This window comes from Chelon labrosus, assembly GCF_963514085.1.
Source record: "Chelon labrosus genome assembly, chromosome: 21".
NCBI lineage: Eukaryota > Metazoa > Chordata > Actinopteri > Mugiliformes > Mugilidae > Chelon > Chelon labrosus.
This window is the reverse complement of record NC_140354.1, coordinates 23,769,208-23,788,864: the sequence shown is the minus strand read 5'-3', so window position 1 is coordinate 23,788,864 and position 19,657 is coordinate 23,769,208. Positions and strand designations below refer to the sequence as shown.

The window sequence follows — 19,657 nt, the reverse complement described above, 5'->3', positions numbered from 1 at the left end:
GTACCACCACCCCCCCCTCCCCTCCCCTCCCCTCCCCTCCCCTCGGGGCACAAAACTTCCTAAAGTTCCTTCCTTAAGAACTGGATAAATGGTAAATAATTATAACATACTTATCATAACAAATTATATAAAAAAGGTTAGTATTAATGAGAGCTCTTTACCACGTTTACTTTAATACACCTATCAGCCAAAACATTACGACCAGGATATATCAGGCTTAAAATGAACATTTTGGCTTAAAAGTTGATGATTGACAAAGTGGAAGGATTTAAGTGGCTTAACTGGGTGTTTCTTGTGGGGTGTTCCTGGTTCCTGGTTCCTTGTCCTGGTCAGTATTTATCAGACAGGGTCATGACTCACTGATACACATGGGCGGAAAAGCCTTGCCCAGATACTGCATCAAAATATCAACAGATGAGCCACTGTAGCTCAAACACTTTTGCATCAGAACTTGACAGGTGTGTCGCTTAACTCAGGAACACGTGGTACCAGGATGGACAGGGAGTGTGATGCTTTGAGTGATGTTCTGCTGGTAGAGCCCGGGTTCTGCCATTCATGTAGACGTTACTTTAACACGTAGCACCTACTTTTGCAGACCACGTGCACCTATTCATGGAAACTATAAACCCCTGATGGCAGTGGCCTCTCTCAGCAGTAGAATACAAAAATAACTTCCCCACGTTTCTATGCACAGTGTGTGTGACTCTATTGTTTTGTCATGTTTTAGACAAATGAGACCAAGAAGCGACAGCTGGATTTCTTAGGTAATTTATTCAAAACATCTCCATGACCACTATTGGACGGAAATTACATTAGTGCATATTATTTTGCAAAGGGTCCCAAATACATATTGCTCTCATTCTATGTCTTTTCAGTATTCAGAGTGATTAGGTCGATATTAGAAAGAAAACACGTTTCCTCTCCCTGAGGGAAATAGAAAATACAACCCAGCATAAACTGTCCTCATCCTCACTGTGTGGCCAATTCATTCGAGCAAAGGTTTGGTGTAAGACAAAGAAAGAAGATCATGGCTCAGAATAAGATTCTACATCAAAGAAATGGTCACAGGTCCTCTTGAAATTGAAACTGAAATGTAAGTTAAGGATTTATTCATTTACACTCTGGTCTGTGCTGCAGGGAGCACCACATCCTTCCAGAGATGAAAACATACTTGAGCACTGGTTAACACAAAGGCTGCATTCAGTACAAAAGTTAAATACCAAACAATAAATTAGGTTCATAAATTAATCAATAAAAAACATCTTGAAGCAACAGCTGTAATAACTTAACTCAACAAATTGCTCAACAATCTCATTCACAGACAACCTCACTAAAAATGGCTCTTCTGTTTTATTCCAGTGTTCAACCGCACCGTCCCCTGTCCGTCGCTGCTGGGCAGCATCTCAGTCCAAAAAGGTAAGAGATGTTTCACAACCTGAATAAACTGACAGTCAAACACAGAGGAGGCTGCCAGTGCATATCATTCCCACCCGCATTAACAGCAGGTCGTCTGCTCTAGGGAAAAAGAAAAACATCTAAGGAGTGGTGGGACCATTCAGTAACATGTGGGAGGTGTCTTCACATATGAAAAGTTATTCATGCCAGTTTCACTCCCAGGTAACTGTACACATGTCCTATTTAAAATGTACACAACGTGTTTTCTTGTAAACAGAAGCCATTTTTTCAGCTCTATTACAAATCAGTCATCAACCCCAACACCTCTGCCACGACTTCTACATCTACATACAAAGCTATTGCTGCGATCAAGGACGTCTCTCATTCTTTCACACTGCTCGCATTCAACACAAAAAAGACCATACATTACTCCCGTGTCTTCTCTTTTCACATTATTAGTCTTTGTACACAGTTTGCTGACCGTGCCCTCTTTCATCGTGCATTATATGCCTCCTGACGTGGATCCGTCTCACTCGTCTGTCCCCTCCCGTGGCGCCCTCTTCCTCCGAGTGGCCGGCCCCCAGCGATGAACCCGAGCCCCTCGAGTCTAAAAGGTGTACGCCTCCCGGACCAGATCCTCTGCTGTTCTCGTAGATGAGGATATTGAGGGTTTCTTCAAATATCCGTGCCTCAGGAAACTCGACCTAAAACACAGACGTTTAACGTAGATTAATGGATCCCTATTTATTTGCCGTGGACAACGCGTCCTTCATTTTTAACACATTTCAGCTGCGAGGCTTACTTTGGTCTGCTTCTTCTCCGTAGCGTAGACGATGGAAGTGCAGCATACTTCAGCGATCTTGCGGCCTTCGCCATAGAAGGACCAACAGCAGATCTCATCCCCCAGCACGTCTTTGACAAACAGCACCCGGCCGTTAAATCGCAGCACGAGTTTGTCGAACAGTTCGATGTTCTTCAGCAGGTTGTCGTCGGAGTTGCTGGTCAAAGGAAAACATAAAGAATAAATAATTATTAGGGCAGTCAAGAGATAAAAATATTTAGTTTCTATTCATCACATGACTTCCTGTTTTAAATGCATCTAGAAGAGGCATTTCTCAAGCTTTTATTACTCTTATCAACATCTTAGCTGCTCTGGAAACTCTCAGCCTCGTCCTTAATCTAGTGGTAACTCAGCTCACAGTAAATGCAGATAATTTAGTTCTTGTAAAGATAACCATCTGAGAGGACTCTGAAGATAAACTGACTGTTCATTTGTTTCAGATTTCTTCTTTTTCTTTTAGCATCTTTGAGGCCACAGGGCGTATTACTGCCCTCTGCAGGGTAAAATTATTTACCACGACTGCACTTCAGATTGTACTTCTAATCCACAGCGTTTCTGCTGCTTTGATCACTTCCTGGTTTCCCAAACTACGCTCGGGCCAAGGTCATAACAACAGAATGTGTGTGTGTGTGTGTTTATCACACGACAAAGAAATGAGTCCCTGGGAATTATAAAACTGCAAGTAAAGCTAAAAAGTGAACTGAACACTCTGGTAGGTGGTGTGGGAGCAGGTATCTGATAACATCTGTAACAAACATGCACAGTCAGCCGTTTTACCTGGTGTAAGAGTACTTGTTGTTCCCTCTGTTGTTCTGCAATTTCACTACCGGCTGTAGAGACAAGAAACAGGAACAAGTTCAGAAGGCTTTTTTTTTTTTATGTTCCCATCCAGGCTTCAACGTCAATCAACATAATACACACTTTAGTCAATGGCTCCATTTCACTCAGATTAAATTCAGTTGTTACCTTTCTACAGGTAGCAATCATCCTCTGTTCTTCTTTGGGGGAGGTGATCATGGGGATACGACACACAGTCTCAAAGACATCTTTTTGTTTCTGAAAGTAAAGAAAATACGTTCAGATACATCCACGATCATTTAACTGAGCAATAAGTTAATCAGATATATGATTAAAACCAGGCTGCCTTTAGTTAACTCCTTCTAAGGATTTAATCTTGTGGTCATTTTATTTTTTGATGTTGACTTAGTGTGTTGCCAAGTTATTTTTTACTTTTCACTGCACAGAATAAATGAAACTACATCTCGTCTTTCATACATAGACAACGAGGAAACGTGTCTACATGTCTCAGAGTAGACAATGATGAAGCAAAATGACAAAGTAAAAATATGAGAAATCTCAATTAACTGCCCACTTGTGATTCTCTATTTTTAGAGCAAGCTCCACAGTGATTATCTGACCAATACTGAAAACCTGTAAGTATGGAATTAGATAAAGAGCCTATTTGTATTAGTGGAAGTGTAACAAGTACATGTGTTTTAAGTTAATTAAGATAAGATAATCCTTCAGTTTATCCCACAGTGGATGCTAAATTGCTAAATTAGTTTGAGAAAGTAAAACTAAACTAAATGGACCTGCTACTTCTGTATATGGACACAAAACAAGCCAAAAACACATAAAGTAAGTATCATCTATAATCACCTGCATGGCGCTGAGGCAGTGCTGGACGAGTCCCTGGACCTGATAGTACTGGGCCTCCTTCAGTACCTCATCTAGTTCTCTCTGGTCCTCTGGCAGCGGTACGGAGCCATCTCGCAGGAAGTTCAAAACCAAACTAAAATGCCGGCCGCTCCTATCCAAAACCACCCAACCTGGAACGGCAAGAAGACTATTCATTAGTCATTTGCTTTCTTCTGTAATCATTCTTATTTCTAGAGGTTGAGCCAGATGTGATGCCAGCCTCACAGCCAGCAAACAGTGTACCATTCAATATTCACAGACATTACTTTGTTCTAACAGTACTCTCTGATCTCTAGCTCTATGTCAAGTGGGCATATCAACCTGAGTAGGTAGCCCTACAGTTATGGATGCGTTATTTAAAGCAAGATAACAGTCAGCTAAGTAGAGATCAGCCCCAGTGCTCCAGTCAACATGTTGACCCATGATTACTGCACTTTGTGACTGCATCTTGCAGGTCGTGCTGTGATACTACTACCACTAGTGTTGCTCACCTGACAGACACGTCCACTCACCTTCTGGGTCGATGGTAACATCTGTACCTCCGTTGCATATGCTCCGCAGCAGGCTGTCTTCTTTACTCAGAGTCTGGACAGTTGTGTAATGCAGAGAGCCACCCACGTTCAGCTTGACATACTTGCTCCCCAGCAGACCCTGGTTTCTGTGCTCGTCTGTGTTGTGCAGGGCAGGCTGGGAAACAGCGGACTGGGCATGACTGCCAACTGAAGCCTCAGCAGACATGGGGCTGAAGGGTCACTTCCTGACTGTAAAGTAGAAGAAGACGACGGCTTGTTGATCAGTACAGGTTGGACCAGAGAGGGAGAGATGAATGATAGGAAGCACCGGCGCTTGTTATGTAAATGAAGGACGTGATGATGAGTGTCAACAGAAGCCACACATCATGAAACTGTTAGTAATCATGAAACTGTAAGTAAACTGTAAATAGAGCACTTTGGGGAGTAGAGTAAGTTAGGAGCACGTAATCACTCCACACTGTTTGGATCCTGATCAGACTAAATGACATACAATCAACTTAGAGTCACAACTATAATGTGTGCATTTTAATAGCCACAATAGATTCCTCTAGTTCAGTTAACCAACGGAGACACTAATAAAAACATCTTCATCCACAACTATTTTATGATCTGAACTTTCTACTGATTTATTTTTCCACTAACTGAACAAACAAAATACAAGGATCCTAATACTTTTAAACTAGCCTCTATCATTTAATTCAATACAAAGAGTCATGTTTGATTAACAGCATACGTGTAGACTGATGTGTCACCTGAGAGGCTCCTCAGTCAGCTTCAGCCATCATTAAAATAACCTGAGTCAACATAAACACATTTAATCCGACGGACACCGACGGCTGATGCTAACATATCACTCTAATCATATGAAGCTAGCTTATAGCAAACTGTACTCACCACAGTGAACATCCAAGGGTGTTGTAAGCGTGAACCTAGCGAAGCTCAGACAGCGAAATACGAGCCAGCAACGTATAATTAGCTAGCCAGCGGAAACACAGAGCAATACAACAGAAATTAGTTTAGCAGGCTGCTAACGACTGACACCTCATTTTAACCGCAGCCAGCCAAGCTAAATCAAAGTGGCTAACAACAGCTTTGCTACGCTTTAAGCTAGCGACGCTAATTCGCTCTTTGTAGTTTCTTCTCGGGTGAAAACTCAGACAGTTGTCATCGAAACATGCGAACACCCAGCTACATTAACAACGGACGATTCCATTGTTAGGCGTAAAGATTAATAACTGATGCTAATATGTGAAGCTAAATAGGTCACTCGGAAACGAAACTGGAGCATCCTCTTCCGGTGTTTTCTTCTTCTACTGTCAACAAGTGACGTGAGCTACTGCCACCTGCTGGACAGTGTCGCTAACTACAGCAGGCGGCCGAAGACGTAATGAAAAAACATTTTCATTGTTTTTCTGTGAATTGTCTGTTTTTATGTGGTTTTATAATTAAAAAAAAAAAATTGTTCAAAAGTTTTCATATGATTTAGCTTTGTTTGATTTTTTTACTTAATAAAAAACAGCTAATTTAACACCAGTGTTTAGACTCAATTCACTATCTACATATGATATTGTAATACACTTAACCAGCTCCTCTACATTTATCCCACACCTTTTGGTAGAAGACGCTACACAGTAAATTATATAACAAGCTTTAAAATATGTCACGTTGTTAAAAAAATGAATTATTCAAATTTTTTAGTTGCCATTTTTTGTTTCTTAGTTTGAATCAGCTTTATTGTTGTTTGTAAAAAAAAGTACTAATAATAAAGATGAGAAGTGTTTTGTCCAGTGAAAATGAATTAATATATGTTGTTATGTTTTGTGTTATTTAATGTTGACATGTTTGAAGTTTGTGTCTCCACTGACAGTTGAGCCATCTAAATTTACTTCCATCCAGTGGTCACAAGAAATGAACTGAGCCACTAATATTTAAGTGAAACATTTCTGTGTGCTAATCAGCTGTATCCTTTAAAATGTGTACAGGTGTGATCTGGAAAATGAAAAGCACATTTCTACAAGCCGTACACCATTCAACAGAGAGTTTATTTCCACTTCAGCAAATAATTCACTGCCTTCAAAAGAGTGTATTCATATATGAAGCAAAGAAATGCTACTGATGATAAGAGAAGAATTAAGTCTACAAAGCAACAGTCTCCAAGATCCATCAGCGGGCAGAGGGAATGAGAACTCATCCTCCGCCCGGACCATCGGTTGGAAATAAATACATAATGCATCACAACGAGCAGCCAGGTCGGTAAGTTTTCATCAACATAGTGCATACAACATCAAATCTGATAACAATGATAACTGCCAGTAACTAGGATGACGATGGAGGGATTGAGCAGAAGCAATATAATTTACAATCAGTGCATGCTCTAAGCATAATGACATTCATGTCCTCACCTCTTCTTCTTCTTCTACACGCGGCGATGGACTCGAGAAACAGCAAAGAAGAAAATAAACACTGCCTTTGGAAACACTAGTTCAACAGCTGATGAAACACTTATGGACATTAAATTATTTAACATTATATTTTGGCACTGAATTTTCATTATATGTATATAATGAAAATATATAACCTCCCGCCACCACGTATAAGTGTGTATATATACTGTATATGAGGCTGATATACATATATAAATATATATAATTAAGCATATATACATATCAGCCTCAGTCAATATTAAGTCAGATATTTACATTCAGTTTGTGTGTGCGTGTTACACACAGAAAGAAAAAGTTAAAAAAATGACTGAAATTATTTTCAACACTTTCAAAATAAAAGAAAATCATTCAGCGTGTGTTAAACAGACAGGACTGTAACGTTTGATTGATTGACGTATTGCCAGGTTCTCTAATATTTTGGCCTTATAATGATTTAACTCATTAAATAAATCCAGCTCCCTTCGTCTTCTCCTTCTCTCAACAATTATTTCTGCCAATTATTTCCCCTTCATAAGGCACCAGTCCTAACCACGCAGAGAGTTGGACTCACATTTGGCAAACTACCGCATCAGTGCAACAAATCAAAGTAAAGCACTTCAATGACTCATAAACCAGAAAAAAGAAGTGATGGCAAAACAGAAAGACAATCAAAAATCATAAATAAGGGGGACGGGTGCGGCCTCACGATTCTCAGTAACGTTTCTTCACAAAGAAATTTCCTGCGGTTTCTGTTTCTCACTAAGACTCTTTAAATAGACACTTCATACTCCCGTGTATCCTGTGGAAAAAAAAAAAGAAATCAGCTGATTAACAGTTATAATGAGAAATCTGAACGACTCAGACGGTAAAGACTGGAATTAAAACTTACCCCTGCTTCATAAAGAGGGTTGTTGAAGTCGGACTCGACTGTGATGGGACTGTAGGAGTGTGTGTGGGACAGAGACTTCCAGAAGAGAGGCTTCCACTCTAGTCTGCATATGCTGATGAATAAACATTTTACAGAGTATTGATTACTGGAAACGAACAAACTAAATAAAAAACTGTGATACAACATCTGCACCGCAGACATGGACGAGTTGAAACCATAGACAGTATAAAGATGGACGGAGGAACAGCTCCTTTAAAGTGAAGCCAAATCAAGTAGAGCTCCCCCTGGTGGCTGGCTGCAGTATAGGTCATAAGCTCCACCCCCTCCATGTTAGTGGGCGGGGCCTGGGCCGAACTAAAACACTAAAATACATGTCAAATAATTTTTTTCAAGGATGGTTTCTGTTATTTTAGGTAGTTTATATAATGTTGATGCATGTTTAAGTGTCGAAGTTTCATTTTAATTAGTTATTTGACGCCATAGAAACACGATGTGACATAATGGCGACCACCAGTTGCCACGCCAACCGCTCCGTAAAGCGGTCCCATGGAACGGTGAGAGTTGTAAAAACTATTTTTAAAAATAAGTCCAGTGTATAATCATCATGTCCTTGTAACAGGTGGAGGTAGAGCAGAGCGTAGTATTAATTAAACTAAAACATGAGTGAGTCTGGAGGAAGTGTGGGCGGGGCATCAATATCACAGCTCCACATGGGTCCGCCCTCAGACCGTACTGATCAGACTCTGGATCCAAACTCACAAGATGGCGCCGCCCCCCAGGAAAATAGAGTCAGTTTGACCAATGAGAGGAAGAGGAGACGTGTTGTACATATTTATATACACACTATGGTTTAAACACTTGTGCAAACTGGATTAAATGAGCACTTACTTTGTGTAGTACATGTAAATTCCTCCAATCAGGAGGATGACCAGGATGATCGGGAGGATTATGGCCAAAGCGATGTTCTCACTCAGGATCTGATGGGACGGCTCGAACGGCTGGGACACTGGAAACCATCAGAAACAAAACGATGAGCGAGTCAAACACGGTGATGAGCTGACACAAGCTCAAACACATGAAAATAAGTGAAGAGAGAATAAATCACCCTCTAGTTTGTGATCATCCAGAAGCTCCTCGTATGCAACTGAAGATGAGAAAAAAAGAAATGACAAATATTATTGAGGAGATAAATCTGTAGGTCCTAATGAGTCAGAGGCTACTAATCTAAAAATGACTTCACCTGGGTTATTCACATCTGGATACAGTGAATAATGTATGATATTTAGTTTATTTCTATCATTTCATTCCTATTTTACTTTGACAGAATTAATGAATTTCACTTCCTGTCCTGGTGTATATCTGACTGATAGTTTTCTCCTGGGTCTTATTACTCTCCCTGCGTTGGACAGCGTTTGTCCTCAGCTACAGTACTTTTATTAAATCCACAGTTTGTTTCTCATCCTGCCTCGTGTCCTCTGTGTGCTACATAAAACATCATAATGAGGTTTGAAACCGTCTCCCTGGTCCCTTCCTCACCTCAAACACTGTGTTCACAACACCAGCTCCAGAGGCGCCACATAAAATACCGCTCCATAACCTTTACCTTTGCAGAACGGCGGCGGGCTGTTCCACTGAGACGGATGGCCGGGCACGCAGCTGATGATGACCTCTCCGATGAGTTCATAGCCCTCGTAGCAGAAGAACCGCAGCGTCTCTCCAGCCTGGTAGCTGTGCTTGTACAAGGTCTGGTAGCCGTTGTCAGGGACGCCCGGGTTTGGGCAGGGGTCGTATTTTACTGTTCACAGAGACACACAGAGAACAGTCACGTATCTAGAATTCATCGTAGAAGTTGCTGGAAGCAGCAGAGGTCAGGCGAGGACTCACAGACACACTTGGGGCTGCGGTCGCTCCACTTGGGTTTTCCAGTGTCCCGTCCATGGCAGGAGATCAGGCTGGGACCTTCCTGCTGGTAACCCTGGTTACAGGAGAAACGGACCACCGTCCCGACTGCGAAACCAGCTTCGGGACGAACTGAGCGCGCTCCGTTCACCACCTCTCCTGGATCAGGACACTGCTGGACTGTGGTGGGGGTGGAGGGGGGCACATTCATGTGAATATGAGTCAGTACAGAGGGAGGAGGCAGAGCAGCGTGGAGGACGACGGGCTTCAGATGTGTATGTTTGAAAATAAAAGATTAAATCTAGATTTCTGTATGATCTCTAGTCTCTCTGCTTTAAAGTATTTGTTTCATCCGTCTAGAGTCAGGTTCTTTAAAGTGCCGGCTCACCTTTAACGCATGTGGGGGGGCTGCTGCTCCAGGACAGGTCCCACTGGCAGGTGATGATGTCCGTGCCTCTGATGTAATATCCTGGTTGACACTGATAGGTCAACACGCTGCCTCTCACGGGGGACGAGTGGGAGGAGCTGACCCAGCCAAACTCGATTCGAGGGAGGGTCGGGCAGGTGTTAGGCTCCACCTCTGCAAAACACAAAGACGCCAAGTCAGCGCCTCATCAGACCCCTCATCAGACCCCTCATCGGACCCCTCATCAGACCCCCTCATCAGAACCCTCATCAGACGCCCCGGCTTTACATCTAGAACATGATTTTGATAAGGGAGTGAATGTACCGCGGTAGTGAATGAGGAATCCCTGACTCAGCATGAAACTGGAATCATCTGGATCGCTCTGAAACTGGATGGTGACCTCCGACCCCCCTGACACCACCTGGAAACGCTCTCTGGACCCCAGGTACTGGCCGATCACGTGGGACATGAGATCACGGCCGTCAAAGATAGTCAGCACATCGGTGTGGCGGATATTTAAGCTGTGAGAAAGAGAGAGAGATAACGGTTCCCCTGTGTTAGTCAGAGCAGAGATTATTATCATTATTATTATTATTATTATGAAGATGATTCTTTCTGGGTCCAACATTTTAAGGATATTTTTCTCCGCTCTGTTCAGAAACATTTTAACCTCTTCAGACCTGCGTCCTCATATGGGGACATCCAGTTTTAGGTTTGCAGCAGCTTACTCTGCATTCTGCTTCATTTAAACATGTTGTCCTCATAAGTAGACACTTTAATAATATACAATACACTAGTCGGTGTAAAAACATGATAGCGGTCATTTCAGCAGATTCATTCTACAGCAAGTACCCGTTTGAGGACATTAGGATTTAATTGTTTGCAATCCACTCAGGTTTCAGGAGGTTGAGACTTGAAAGAGTAAAACTCACATCTGGACGTCCAGCTCGATGCGCTTCTCCTCGTTTCCATGGATCTGCCACACACAGTCCAGCCCCTTGGAGTAGCTCTGGGGCCAATCAGGAGTCAGGATAGTACCGGAGGGCTCGGTCAGCTCCCCCCCACACAGAGCTAAGAGAGGAGAGGAGAGACACTGAGGTCAAAACCAGGAGGAGACGACATGACGACAGAAAAGGAGCTGGAGGAGAAAACTATAAATGAATCTTTAGTTATCGATTCATCACCACAAACCTATGCATTAATTAATTCATCTAATGTGCCGTTGTGTCTTTCTAACTACAGCCACGTATCCAGCATCTGGTTGTGGACAGTATTCAGGACTCTATGCAGAAATATGTGTCAGGAAACAATGACGACCATCACACAATTTTCAACCAGACCACCAGAAAGAACCTGTGACCATCCCTGACCCTGCGTTAATAATATCTAACAGAATACAGATGAGTCAAATGCAAAGAAAAGCCTGAACACTGGAGAACTCTTCATGTGTCCATGTGAATCCTCACCTCTGCACACCGGCTCGCTGTCATTCCAGTGGGGGTTGCTGGGGTCGACACACTCGATGGTCCCTGAACCTTGTTCCATGACGAAGCCTGGAGAACAGGTGAAGGTGACGGTGGTGCCCAGCTGGTAGGAGATGTCACTGCTGCTGAAGTTCCCATGAGGCAGGTAGGGCTCCCAGCAGTGCTCATCATCGAAAGCTAGAGGCAGACAGAGAAAAAAGAAATCAGAGAGAGCATTTCCACACTCCCTTTATCTCTATCCTAGTGAATTAAGCAACCGCACAATGTCAAACCCAGTTGGAGACAAAAAGCTTTGGGCAAAGTCTAAAATACAGTCTTCAGCTTCCTTCAATAAAAAGATAAACGATAAATCCTAGTGAGGAACACAGAGACTGGATGCATTCAGTGTCTATTATGGTTTTATTGCCGGTGATAGACTCGGAGCCTGCTGTGTCTCTGGCTGACAGACATCCTCAGCGGTACTCACAGGTTCATCTAAACAGGAGGAAGGCCAAGGTTCAACTGAGAGCTGGTTTTCACTAGAGATGGTTACTAGTCATTAATCAAGTCAGTCCTGACAGTTATATTCATCTAAAAGAGAATACACAGGATGTATGAGATTATATAGATTATTAGTACAGTTCCATGTCGACTGCAAGCACTTAAAGGCTTTAAACTAATTTAATAAGAGTTTTTATGATTTCCCAGTGAAGTTAAGCTGAAAATAAAACCTCATCATTTCCTGTTTTATCTTATTACACATTTGTATGAACCATAGACTGTAAATAAAGATGGACGCCATGGCAGCTCCTCTAAAGTGAAGCCAAATCAAGAAGAGCTCCCCCTGGTGTCTGGCTGCAGTATAGGTCATAAGCTCCACCCCCTCCATGTTAGTGGGCAGGACTTGGGCCAAACTAAAACACTAAAACACATATCAAGGATGGTTTCTGTCATTTTAGGTAGTTAATATAATGTTGATGTAAAGAGTTTTGTTTGGATAAGTTAGTTATTTGACGCTATAGAAACAGGATGATCACCACAAGTTGCCATGCCAACCACATTTACATACAGTCTGAGCTATTGTTATAATTAAGATTTGAAGTCTTGATAAAAACATGTCTCGTGACACCTCAGTGACCTTTGATCAACAAACTCAGTTTATGTAAAGAACCTCCCAAACATATGCTCACGGCTGTTGCTGCTTCTCCAGGCCTGGAGTCAGTTAAATAACTGGTAACACCCCCAAGGCTTGTAAATTCAGAAACCTGATGCTTTGTGGTAATTCAGCAATGAATCATAACTAAGTGTTTCCAGACAGGATGCTGACCCAGGTGCTGAATGATTCAGAATAAGGAGGTCAGTGGGATGCGCCGCTCTGCCGCTGACGCTCTCTGTTTTGCTGAATGTGGAGAAGCCTTCAGGCCGAGCATCCTAGGACTCACCCTCGTATCGCAGCGCCAGCAGCAGAGGGATGGAGGAGGAGTCAGCTGTGAGCTCCAGGTACAGCGTGGAGCCCTCGCTCAGCAGCCCACGTTCAGGGACGTCGTCCAGGTCTGAGTCGAAGAGCGTTGGAGACAGGGAGCTGTTCCCGCTGCGCACAACTAACCTGAGAGGGACAAAATGCCTGATGGTAAGCATAAAAACATAAAAGTGTGAGTTAGTAGTTAAATGTGGGGGTTTCTGTTCTAGTTTTAGATAATGGTGATGCTGTGAATCGAGCCTGTGGGGAGGAGAGAGGTGCTGCGTTTGATGGCAGCTGGAAGTCAAGGTTTCCTACTCGGTCGTAGGAAAGTCGTCTCATTTTTATTTTACACCGCTGCAGCTTCAGTTAATTAGATTTGACTGAATGCATCAGTTTATTCACTTTTCACTCAAGCATCTAAAGTCAACACTGTCCTTAACTGATGTATTTGCTTTGTACAAGAAACACTTCAGCAACCATTTGCATTATGGGTGGTGTAGTCTAGTACGACTTAATAGAAAGACGCCTGTGGAGAATAAAAGGGAGAATACTTTTGAGGGTTAACATGAAGTGAAGGTTAATCCAGACCTTCTTTCTCTGAACACACATGCAGAGAACATCCTGGGACAGTGAGACCAGCAGAAACACAGACGTACTTATCGTCGTCTTCATCCAGTGCGATCCTCTCAAAGTGCAGGTGCAGCCTGTGTCCTTCTTTGGCTTCTATTAACCAGTGGCAGCTCAGATTGTTCCCATTACTGTGGTTGCTTACGGATGGAGACAGGATCCGGCCCACGGTGGCGTTACGGATCCACCGTCCACAGGACACAGCTGAGGAGAGACAACAGAGACCATGAACACTCAGGACGCCACCGGAGAACCAGCCAGCATCGCTGCGTTGAACAGGATCAGCTCACGGACCGACACACTGAGGCTCCGGCGTGCTCCAGTGGGGCTGAGTGGTGTTGACGCACGTCGCCACCTCATGGCCACGGATCTGGAAACCTGGGTTACAGTGGAAGTGAGCCTGACCTCCAGGATGGATGTCCATCACGGTCACGCCGCCGCCCTCCGGAGACAGAGGGAACGGGCAGGACAGCAGGAAGGCTACAGGTGAAGGTCAAAGAGAACAGGTCTTAAATGCTGCTACGCTTTCAGTCCATCACATGATAGAACACTTTGTCTGATTCAGGATGGATTCATGTACCTTGATAGTGGAGGCTGAACACGCCGTGGTTGGTCTGTCGGAGGCTGCGGTAGTGAATGTACACCTGATTGGTTGTGCTGCGAATCACCTGGCCCTCCTTCATCAGGGTCTCATTGGCTAACAGCTCCGGTCCTGAGCCTCCGTAGCCCATGATCATCAGGGACTCGTCCTTAGAGAGGTTGGCCTTCCTCACCTTCAGGGGAACAAGAGGACACGTGGAGTCTGTTTGTGGCTGCCGTCTTTAATAAATAAACTGTAAAATAATGTAACGTAATGATATGCAGCCGTGATCCAAGACAAACTGCCAACGTGAAGACACACTGTCAGATATGAAATGATCCTCATCAAGCTGTAGGACACTTAAAAGTGGATTCCTAATCACCTCAATTTCCACACCATAGCCTGAATACACGGTGATGCTGTAGGTGCATTCCAGAGGAGAGAAAGACGGTGACGCCGCAGGATCCGGTGACTCGACAACATCCTCCATCGCTGAAAAAGTGGCGTTGCACTGCACTGTAAAAAGAGAAGAAGAAGAAGAAGAAGAAGAAGAGGTGAGAGACGAGCTCCAGCTAACTCAGCAACAGCAGCAGTGTGGTTTTACTGCAAGTCTTTGCTCAAAGGATTGTTGGCGGTTTCTGAGCGATAAGAGGTCATCTGTTGTTTTTATCTACAACTTAAATCTGCACAGATGCGTCATAATGTTTGGGATGAAGGTGCACTGCCAGCGTGGAGGTTGTTATAAATCTTTTGCACTTGAAATTCGGTTCATCAGGCACTAAAGTGACAAAGAAATTAGACTTATATCTGTAGAAAATATCATTTAAAACAGGATCACACATCCCTATATTCAATATCATTCCTGGGAGCCAAGCTGCTGCATATTTCAGTTAAGATCTGAGGTAATAACCGGGTTAATCAATGCTCTGATAATTAAATCAGTCATGTTAACATTGAGGAGTGTCTGAGGTGAGACACCAGTATAACAGACTCTGTACTGAATCAGCCTTTATGGCCCAAAAGCTACTGAAGTGGAAACCAGCTTTATGGTCCATTAGATTAACAGTGAACACAAATAAAGTGTAGGCTGGAAGCAACAATAAAAACCATTCTATATGACAGTATATATCTTTTCCTGTTCACTAGGGTTAGGGTTAGTTGTGCATCATGCATCATGTGCTACCATGCAACCACTGCATGACTGGAGCGTCTATAACATCATCTTTTCACTTTTATTTCATCAAAGCCTCCCGGTGTTTCTCTCTGCCGCTAAATCACAGGCTACATAAAACAGATGGAACGTGGTATGTGGTCGTTGCCATCTTGTTTTTTTCCGTAACCACAAGTGACAATATTCAAATGAAAGGGAGGAGATCGGGGAAGAGTGAACTGAACTGAGAGCCGCTAGTAAAGCCAACAGCAAGACGTCTCTTTAAGGCCTCACATCTACTTAATGATGGAAATACAAAGCACCTTCAGGAAAACTGATCAGTAGACGCTAAAGGCATCAGAATTCATTCATTCATTCATTCATTCATTCATTTTGTGCAGAGCCTATCCCGGCTGTCACTGGGCGAGAGGACTAACCTAGACTAGACTAATCTAGAATCACCAATGAACCTAACCAGCATGTCTTTGGACGGTGGGAGGAAGCTGGAGAAATGGATTCAAACCCAGAACCTTCTTCCTGTGAAGCATCAGTTCTAACCATCTATTTATCTATTAATCCATTTGAAAGTCTTACTCTTAGTCTTGCTCATCCAGACTGGAAAACACAAAAACCAATTCTTTTTGTTGTGGTGTATCGCCCACCTGCTCCTTACTCTTAGAACAGATCAAGTCATTATAGTAGGTGACTTTAACATCCATGTTGATGTTGTCAGTGACAGCCTTAGCTCCTCATTTACATTATTATTAGATTCAATTGGCCTTTCTCAGAATGTAAACGGATCAACTCACAGTTTTAATCACACCTTAGATCTTGTCCTAACATAGAAACTGAAGGTTTAACAGTATTTACTCATAACCCTCTGTTGTCTGATCATTTCCTCATAACAGCTGATCAGTTCAAAGCAGACAGTCTGAAAGATGGAAAGAATCTGTCATTCCACTAATTCTGAAGAAGCTCACATAGCCTGGAAAGATAGTTTAACAACTTATAAAAAGCTCTCAGTAATATTAGAACAGCATATTATTCATCATTAATAGAAGAAAACAAGAACAAGGCCAGATTTGTTTTCAGCTCTGTAGCCAGGCTGACAAAGAGCCACAGCTCTGTTGAGCCATCTATTCCTTTAGCCCTCAGTAGTAATGACTTCATCAGCTTCTTTACTAATAATAATTGTTGACATTAGAGAAAACATTCAAGGCATCCTTCCTCCAGCTGTCAAAGATGGAAGTACAGTAACATTGTTCGCCTTCAGGCTGCTCTGGAGGTTTCAGGCTGGGTTAGGGTAAGACGATTTGTATTGTTATTGTTGACGCTATATAAATAAAATTGAATTGAATTGAATTGAACCACGACACCACGGCGCCGCCCGGCATCAGAACTTGGTCATGAGAGAAGTTCACCAGCATCTAGTGGCCGTCAGCGGTATTACACCTCAACATTAGCTTCACGTTCCAGACGTCTTTGACTACGTCCGTCCTTTGTGTTCGGTCTTCCTCTTCACTGCTCAGCTGATTCATTATTTAACTTCTCAACTCACTGCAAGGAAGCACATTTCTCTCAAAAGGCTCAGCTGTCAAGACTCGTCCACGTATAAAGACACTCTCTGGTTGTGTCTGGTGGACGCTCCTGGCTCTGGTTGCCTTGGTAACCCTCTTATAGCTAGCTCTGCTTTCTGCCATGTTTGTCTGTTTAAGAAGAAAACACGACTCGGTTCAACCACTTCACGTCTCCAGTGGTTTTTCCTCCGAACATCACAACAACTCTCTAAACATCGTTAACGTTCATGGTCCCTGTGCTGCCATGACTGATAAACTAGGAGGTTTCTTTCCTACTCCCCGTAAAGACACGATGAAAACTGGCCTCTCGTTGAACTTCCTTCAGTTCGATCCTGTTTTCTGACTCGTCTCTAATCTGAACCAGAAGCTGTGATGGTGTCATTTCTGACATGGAAGATGCTGATGCACCCTTCACCACCTGCTTTCAGTATTCTGGTCACGAGGCTGACAAGGATCACGCAGGTGTCAGTGTTGACTCTCTCACCTCTGTTGTGTCTGTCATCATCACAACTAAAGGCCTTATATATTTAGACGTTATTGTTCAGATTTTACCTGATACATGTGACTCTTCCAGGTCTGAGCCTGAGCTCCTTCTGTTTCAGAGCCTCATTAGTCCAGTCCTGTCCTGTGAGACTGATGTGGATTTATTCATAGGAATAACCAAAGATAACAATCATATAGATTCTGTATTCTCCAGATTTAATAGCAGAAGATGCATCGTCTGTTTATCAACCCAGACGACTTCACTGCCCCGTGAATCTCGTTTCGGTGCCGTCCAGACTATCTCTTCAGAGTCAGATGAACCGATGCATCCCGCTGAAGTCATCTCTGAACAATTCAAACTAATGTGATTTTTAGCTTCGGGTTATTGAGGAGAGGAATGGGGGAATATGTGGTTTCCCTGACTACACCATCGCTCTCATTCCTTCTGTGTCTCTCTGAAGGTTTAGAGCACCAATCCTGAAATGCAAAATAAGAGAAGCAAGTTATTCCTGCAGGAAGCAGACATAATATGTTCAGAGATATTATTACCAGACAAATATTAACGACTTATACTCCATGTTTAATTAAAAATCCAACATCAACATGCAGCAGAGTCTTATTTAAGGTAAATGTCTGTATTTAAGGAGCAGGAAGCTGCACTGACTAGCTTATTAACAGTAGTGAACTTTTCTAAAATATTAAAAGAACATGCTACATATGTCTTTACTGGCTGTGTAGTAACCTGCTGCTGTTTGATCATGAATATTTTAGGATGGTTTCCTGTTACCTTCTCTGTCAGGTTCTCCTCGTTATTCTTTCTTCAAAGCTTTGTGGCTTAAGTTGTGATCAGGACCAACGTGATTCCCTAAAATCTGAGCCGCTCCAGAGCCTCTAACGGTGAGATGCTGAAGCTCGAAGCGTTTATGAATCGGAACAACGTGAATCAGTAACCGCGGTGGGTGGATGTACCTGGCATGTGCATGGTGGTTATGGTGGTGGTGGTTATCAGAGTGGTGGTTGTCTCCTCCTCTATGGGCGCTGAAGACATCGTGTTCCTTGATCCTGTCTGGCCGGCAGCGGGCGAGGGGCTCAGAGCCGTGGTGAGGAGGCCTGGTGAGATGGCCGTCGCCGTCGGCTCAGTCTGCCCGAGCCCCGGCACGGCCTGGGTCGGGTTGGTGGTGGTACCTGTGGAGCCACAAGGTTCAACTCGTGCGTCAGTCCCCCCAAAAATCTATCCCCTGTGTCATAACGGGCAGAGCGTAGCGTACCTGTGGCTGCAGCAGCACGTCCTAAATACTCCTTACTCTGCAGGGCGGCATGGATCAGGTCACCCAGCGGGTACGAGTCTGGGGTTGAAGTTGGTGATGTCTCAGGCTCAGGAGTCATAAAGCTCATACCTGGAAGAGACACGAGTAATCAACAAGAAGATAAAACCAGGAGGAGAGAAAGCTGCCTGTTCATCTGCAGGTGAGACAAACCTGAAACCAGCTGGACCGCGATGACAGACAGCATCACAGCACGGTGTGTGAACCCCATGGCTCTGGATGAATGACCTGAGAAGGTTAAAGACAGCGGATCAGAAACACATGATTACTGTCTGATGGAGCTGATTGTTCACATCTCATCATCACTGCAAGAGGCACAGGAATAATCCGTGATGGCAGCAGTGGTGATGGAGAGCAAATTAACAGTCACATGTTTACATCAGGCCACAGAGACCGGGATTAAAAGCTCAGGCCAATCAGTCTGAGGATGATCAGGTTAAAGGAGACAAGATTAAATGATGCTTTGATGGAAGGACCAGGTCTGGCAGGAAGGAGCAGGTGCGCACACGAGCTTCGGTTTAATATTCAAGCTTCCTCCTGCGTTCTCTCATCCAAATCTGCAACACACAGAAAATGCGCTATTCCAAAAAAATCACTGAGCCGCGGATCGTTCCTCAGAACCGGGACGGGTTCTCAGCCCGTTAACGGGGCGTCACTAAACACCTCCGCGGTTATTCGAGACGTTTCATCGGTGAAAATGCCCCGGTGTGTGACAAAATGATGGGGCCATACGAGGCAGGATCACTCGCACCTCCCCCGGCCCTCTTTGTGCGGAGGATGATTTTTTAGCAGCAGTCACCACCGCTGTGACACCGAGCACCGTCCGAACCGCTCCAAGCCACCTGCCGCTTACCTTCCAGGTTGCGTCCGGTCTCCTTTCTCTTGTTGTGTATCCTGTTGCTGTAG

At 43.6% G+C, this 19,657-nt stretch overlaps 2 protein-coding genes across 2 annotated transcripts; both read right to left on the bottom strand.

Moving 5' to 3' along the window:
• Positions 1-146: 146 nt before the first annotated feature.
• Positions 147-5,728, bottom strand: kctd13 (potassium channel tetramerization domain containing 13). Its single transcript, XM_084571270.1, has 7 exons — positions 5,362-5,728; positions 4,447-4,695; positions 3,896-4,065; positions 3,203-3,292; positions 3,014-3,066; positions 2,198-2,393; positions 147-2,099 (listed from the first exon to the last, which is right to left on the bottom strand). The coding sequence occupies exons 2-7, from the start codon at positions 4,670-4,672 to the stop codon at positions 1,851-1,853; spliced, it is 984 nt and encodes a 327-aa protein (XP_084427396.1). The 5' UTR covers positions 4,673-4,695; positions 5,362-5,728; the 3' UTR covers positions 147-1,850.
• A 1,931-nt stretch (positions 5,729-7,659) lies between these two features.
• Positions 7,660-19,041, bottom strand: sez6l2 (seizure related 6 homolog (mouse)-like 2; the record flags this gene model as incomplete). Its single annotated transcript, XM_084570100.1, has 18 exons — positions 18,905-19,041; positions 18,695-18,823; positions 18,396-18,611; positions 14,599-14,732; positions 14,217-14,409; positions 13,931-14,116; positions 13,666-13,840; positions 12,990-13,153; positions 11,551-11,745; positions 11,017-11,155; positions 10,409-10,605; positions 10,067-10,258; positions 9,664-9,858; positions 9,383-9,574; positions 8,885-8,923; positions 8,668-8,785; positions 7,780-7,891; positions 7,660-7,689 (listed from the first exon to the last, which is right to left on the bottom strand). The coding sequence occupies exons 1-18, from the start codon at positions 18,960-18,962 to the stop codon at positions 7,660-7,662; spliced, it is 2,664 nt and encodes an 887-aa protein (XP_084426226.1). The 5' UTR covers positions 18,963-19,041.
• Positions 19,042-19,657: the final 616 nt, after the last annotated feature.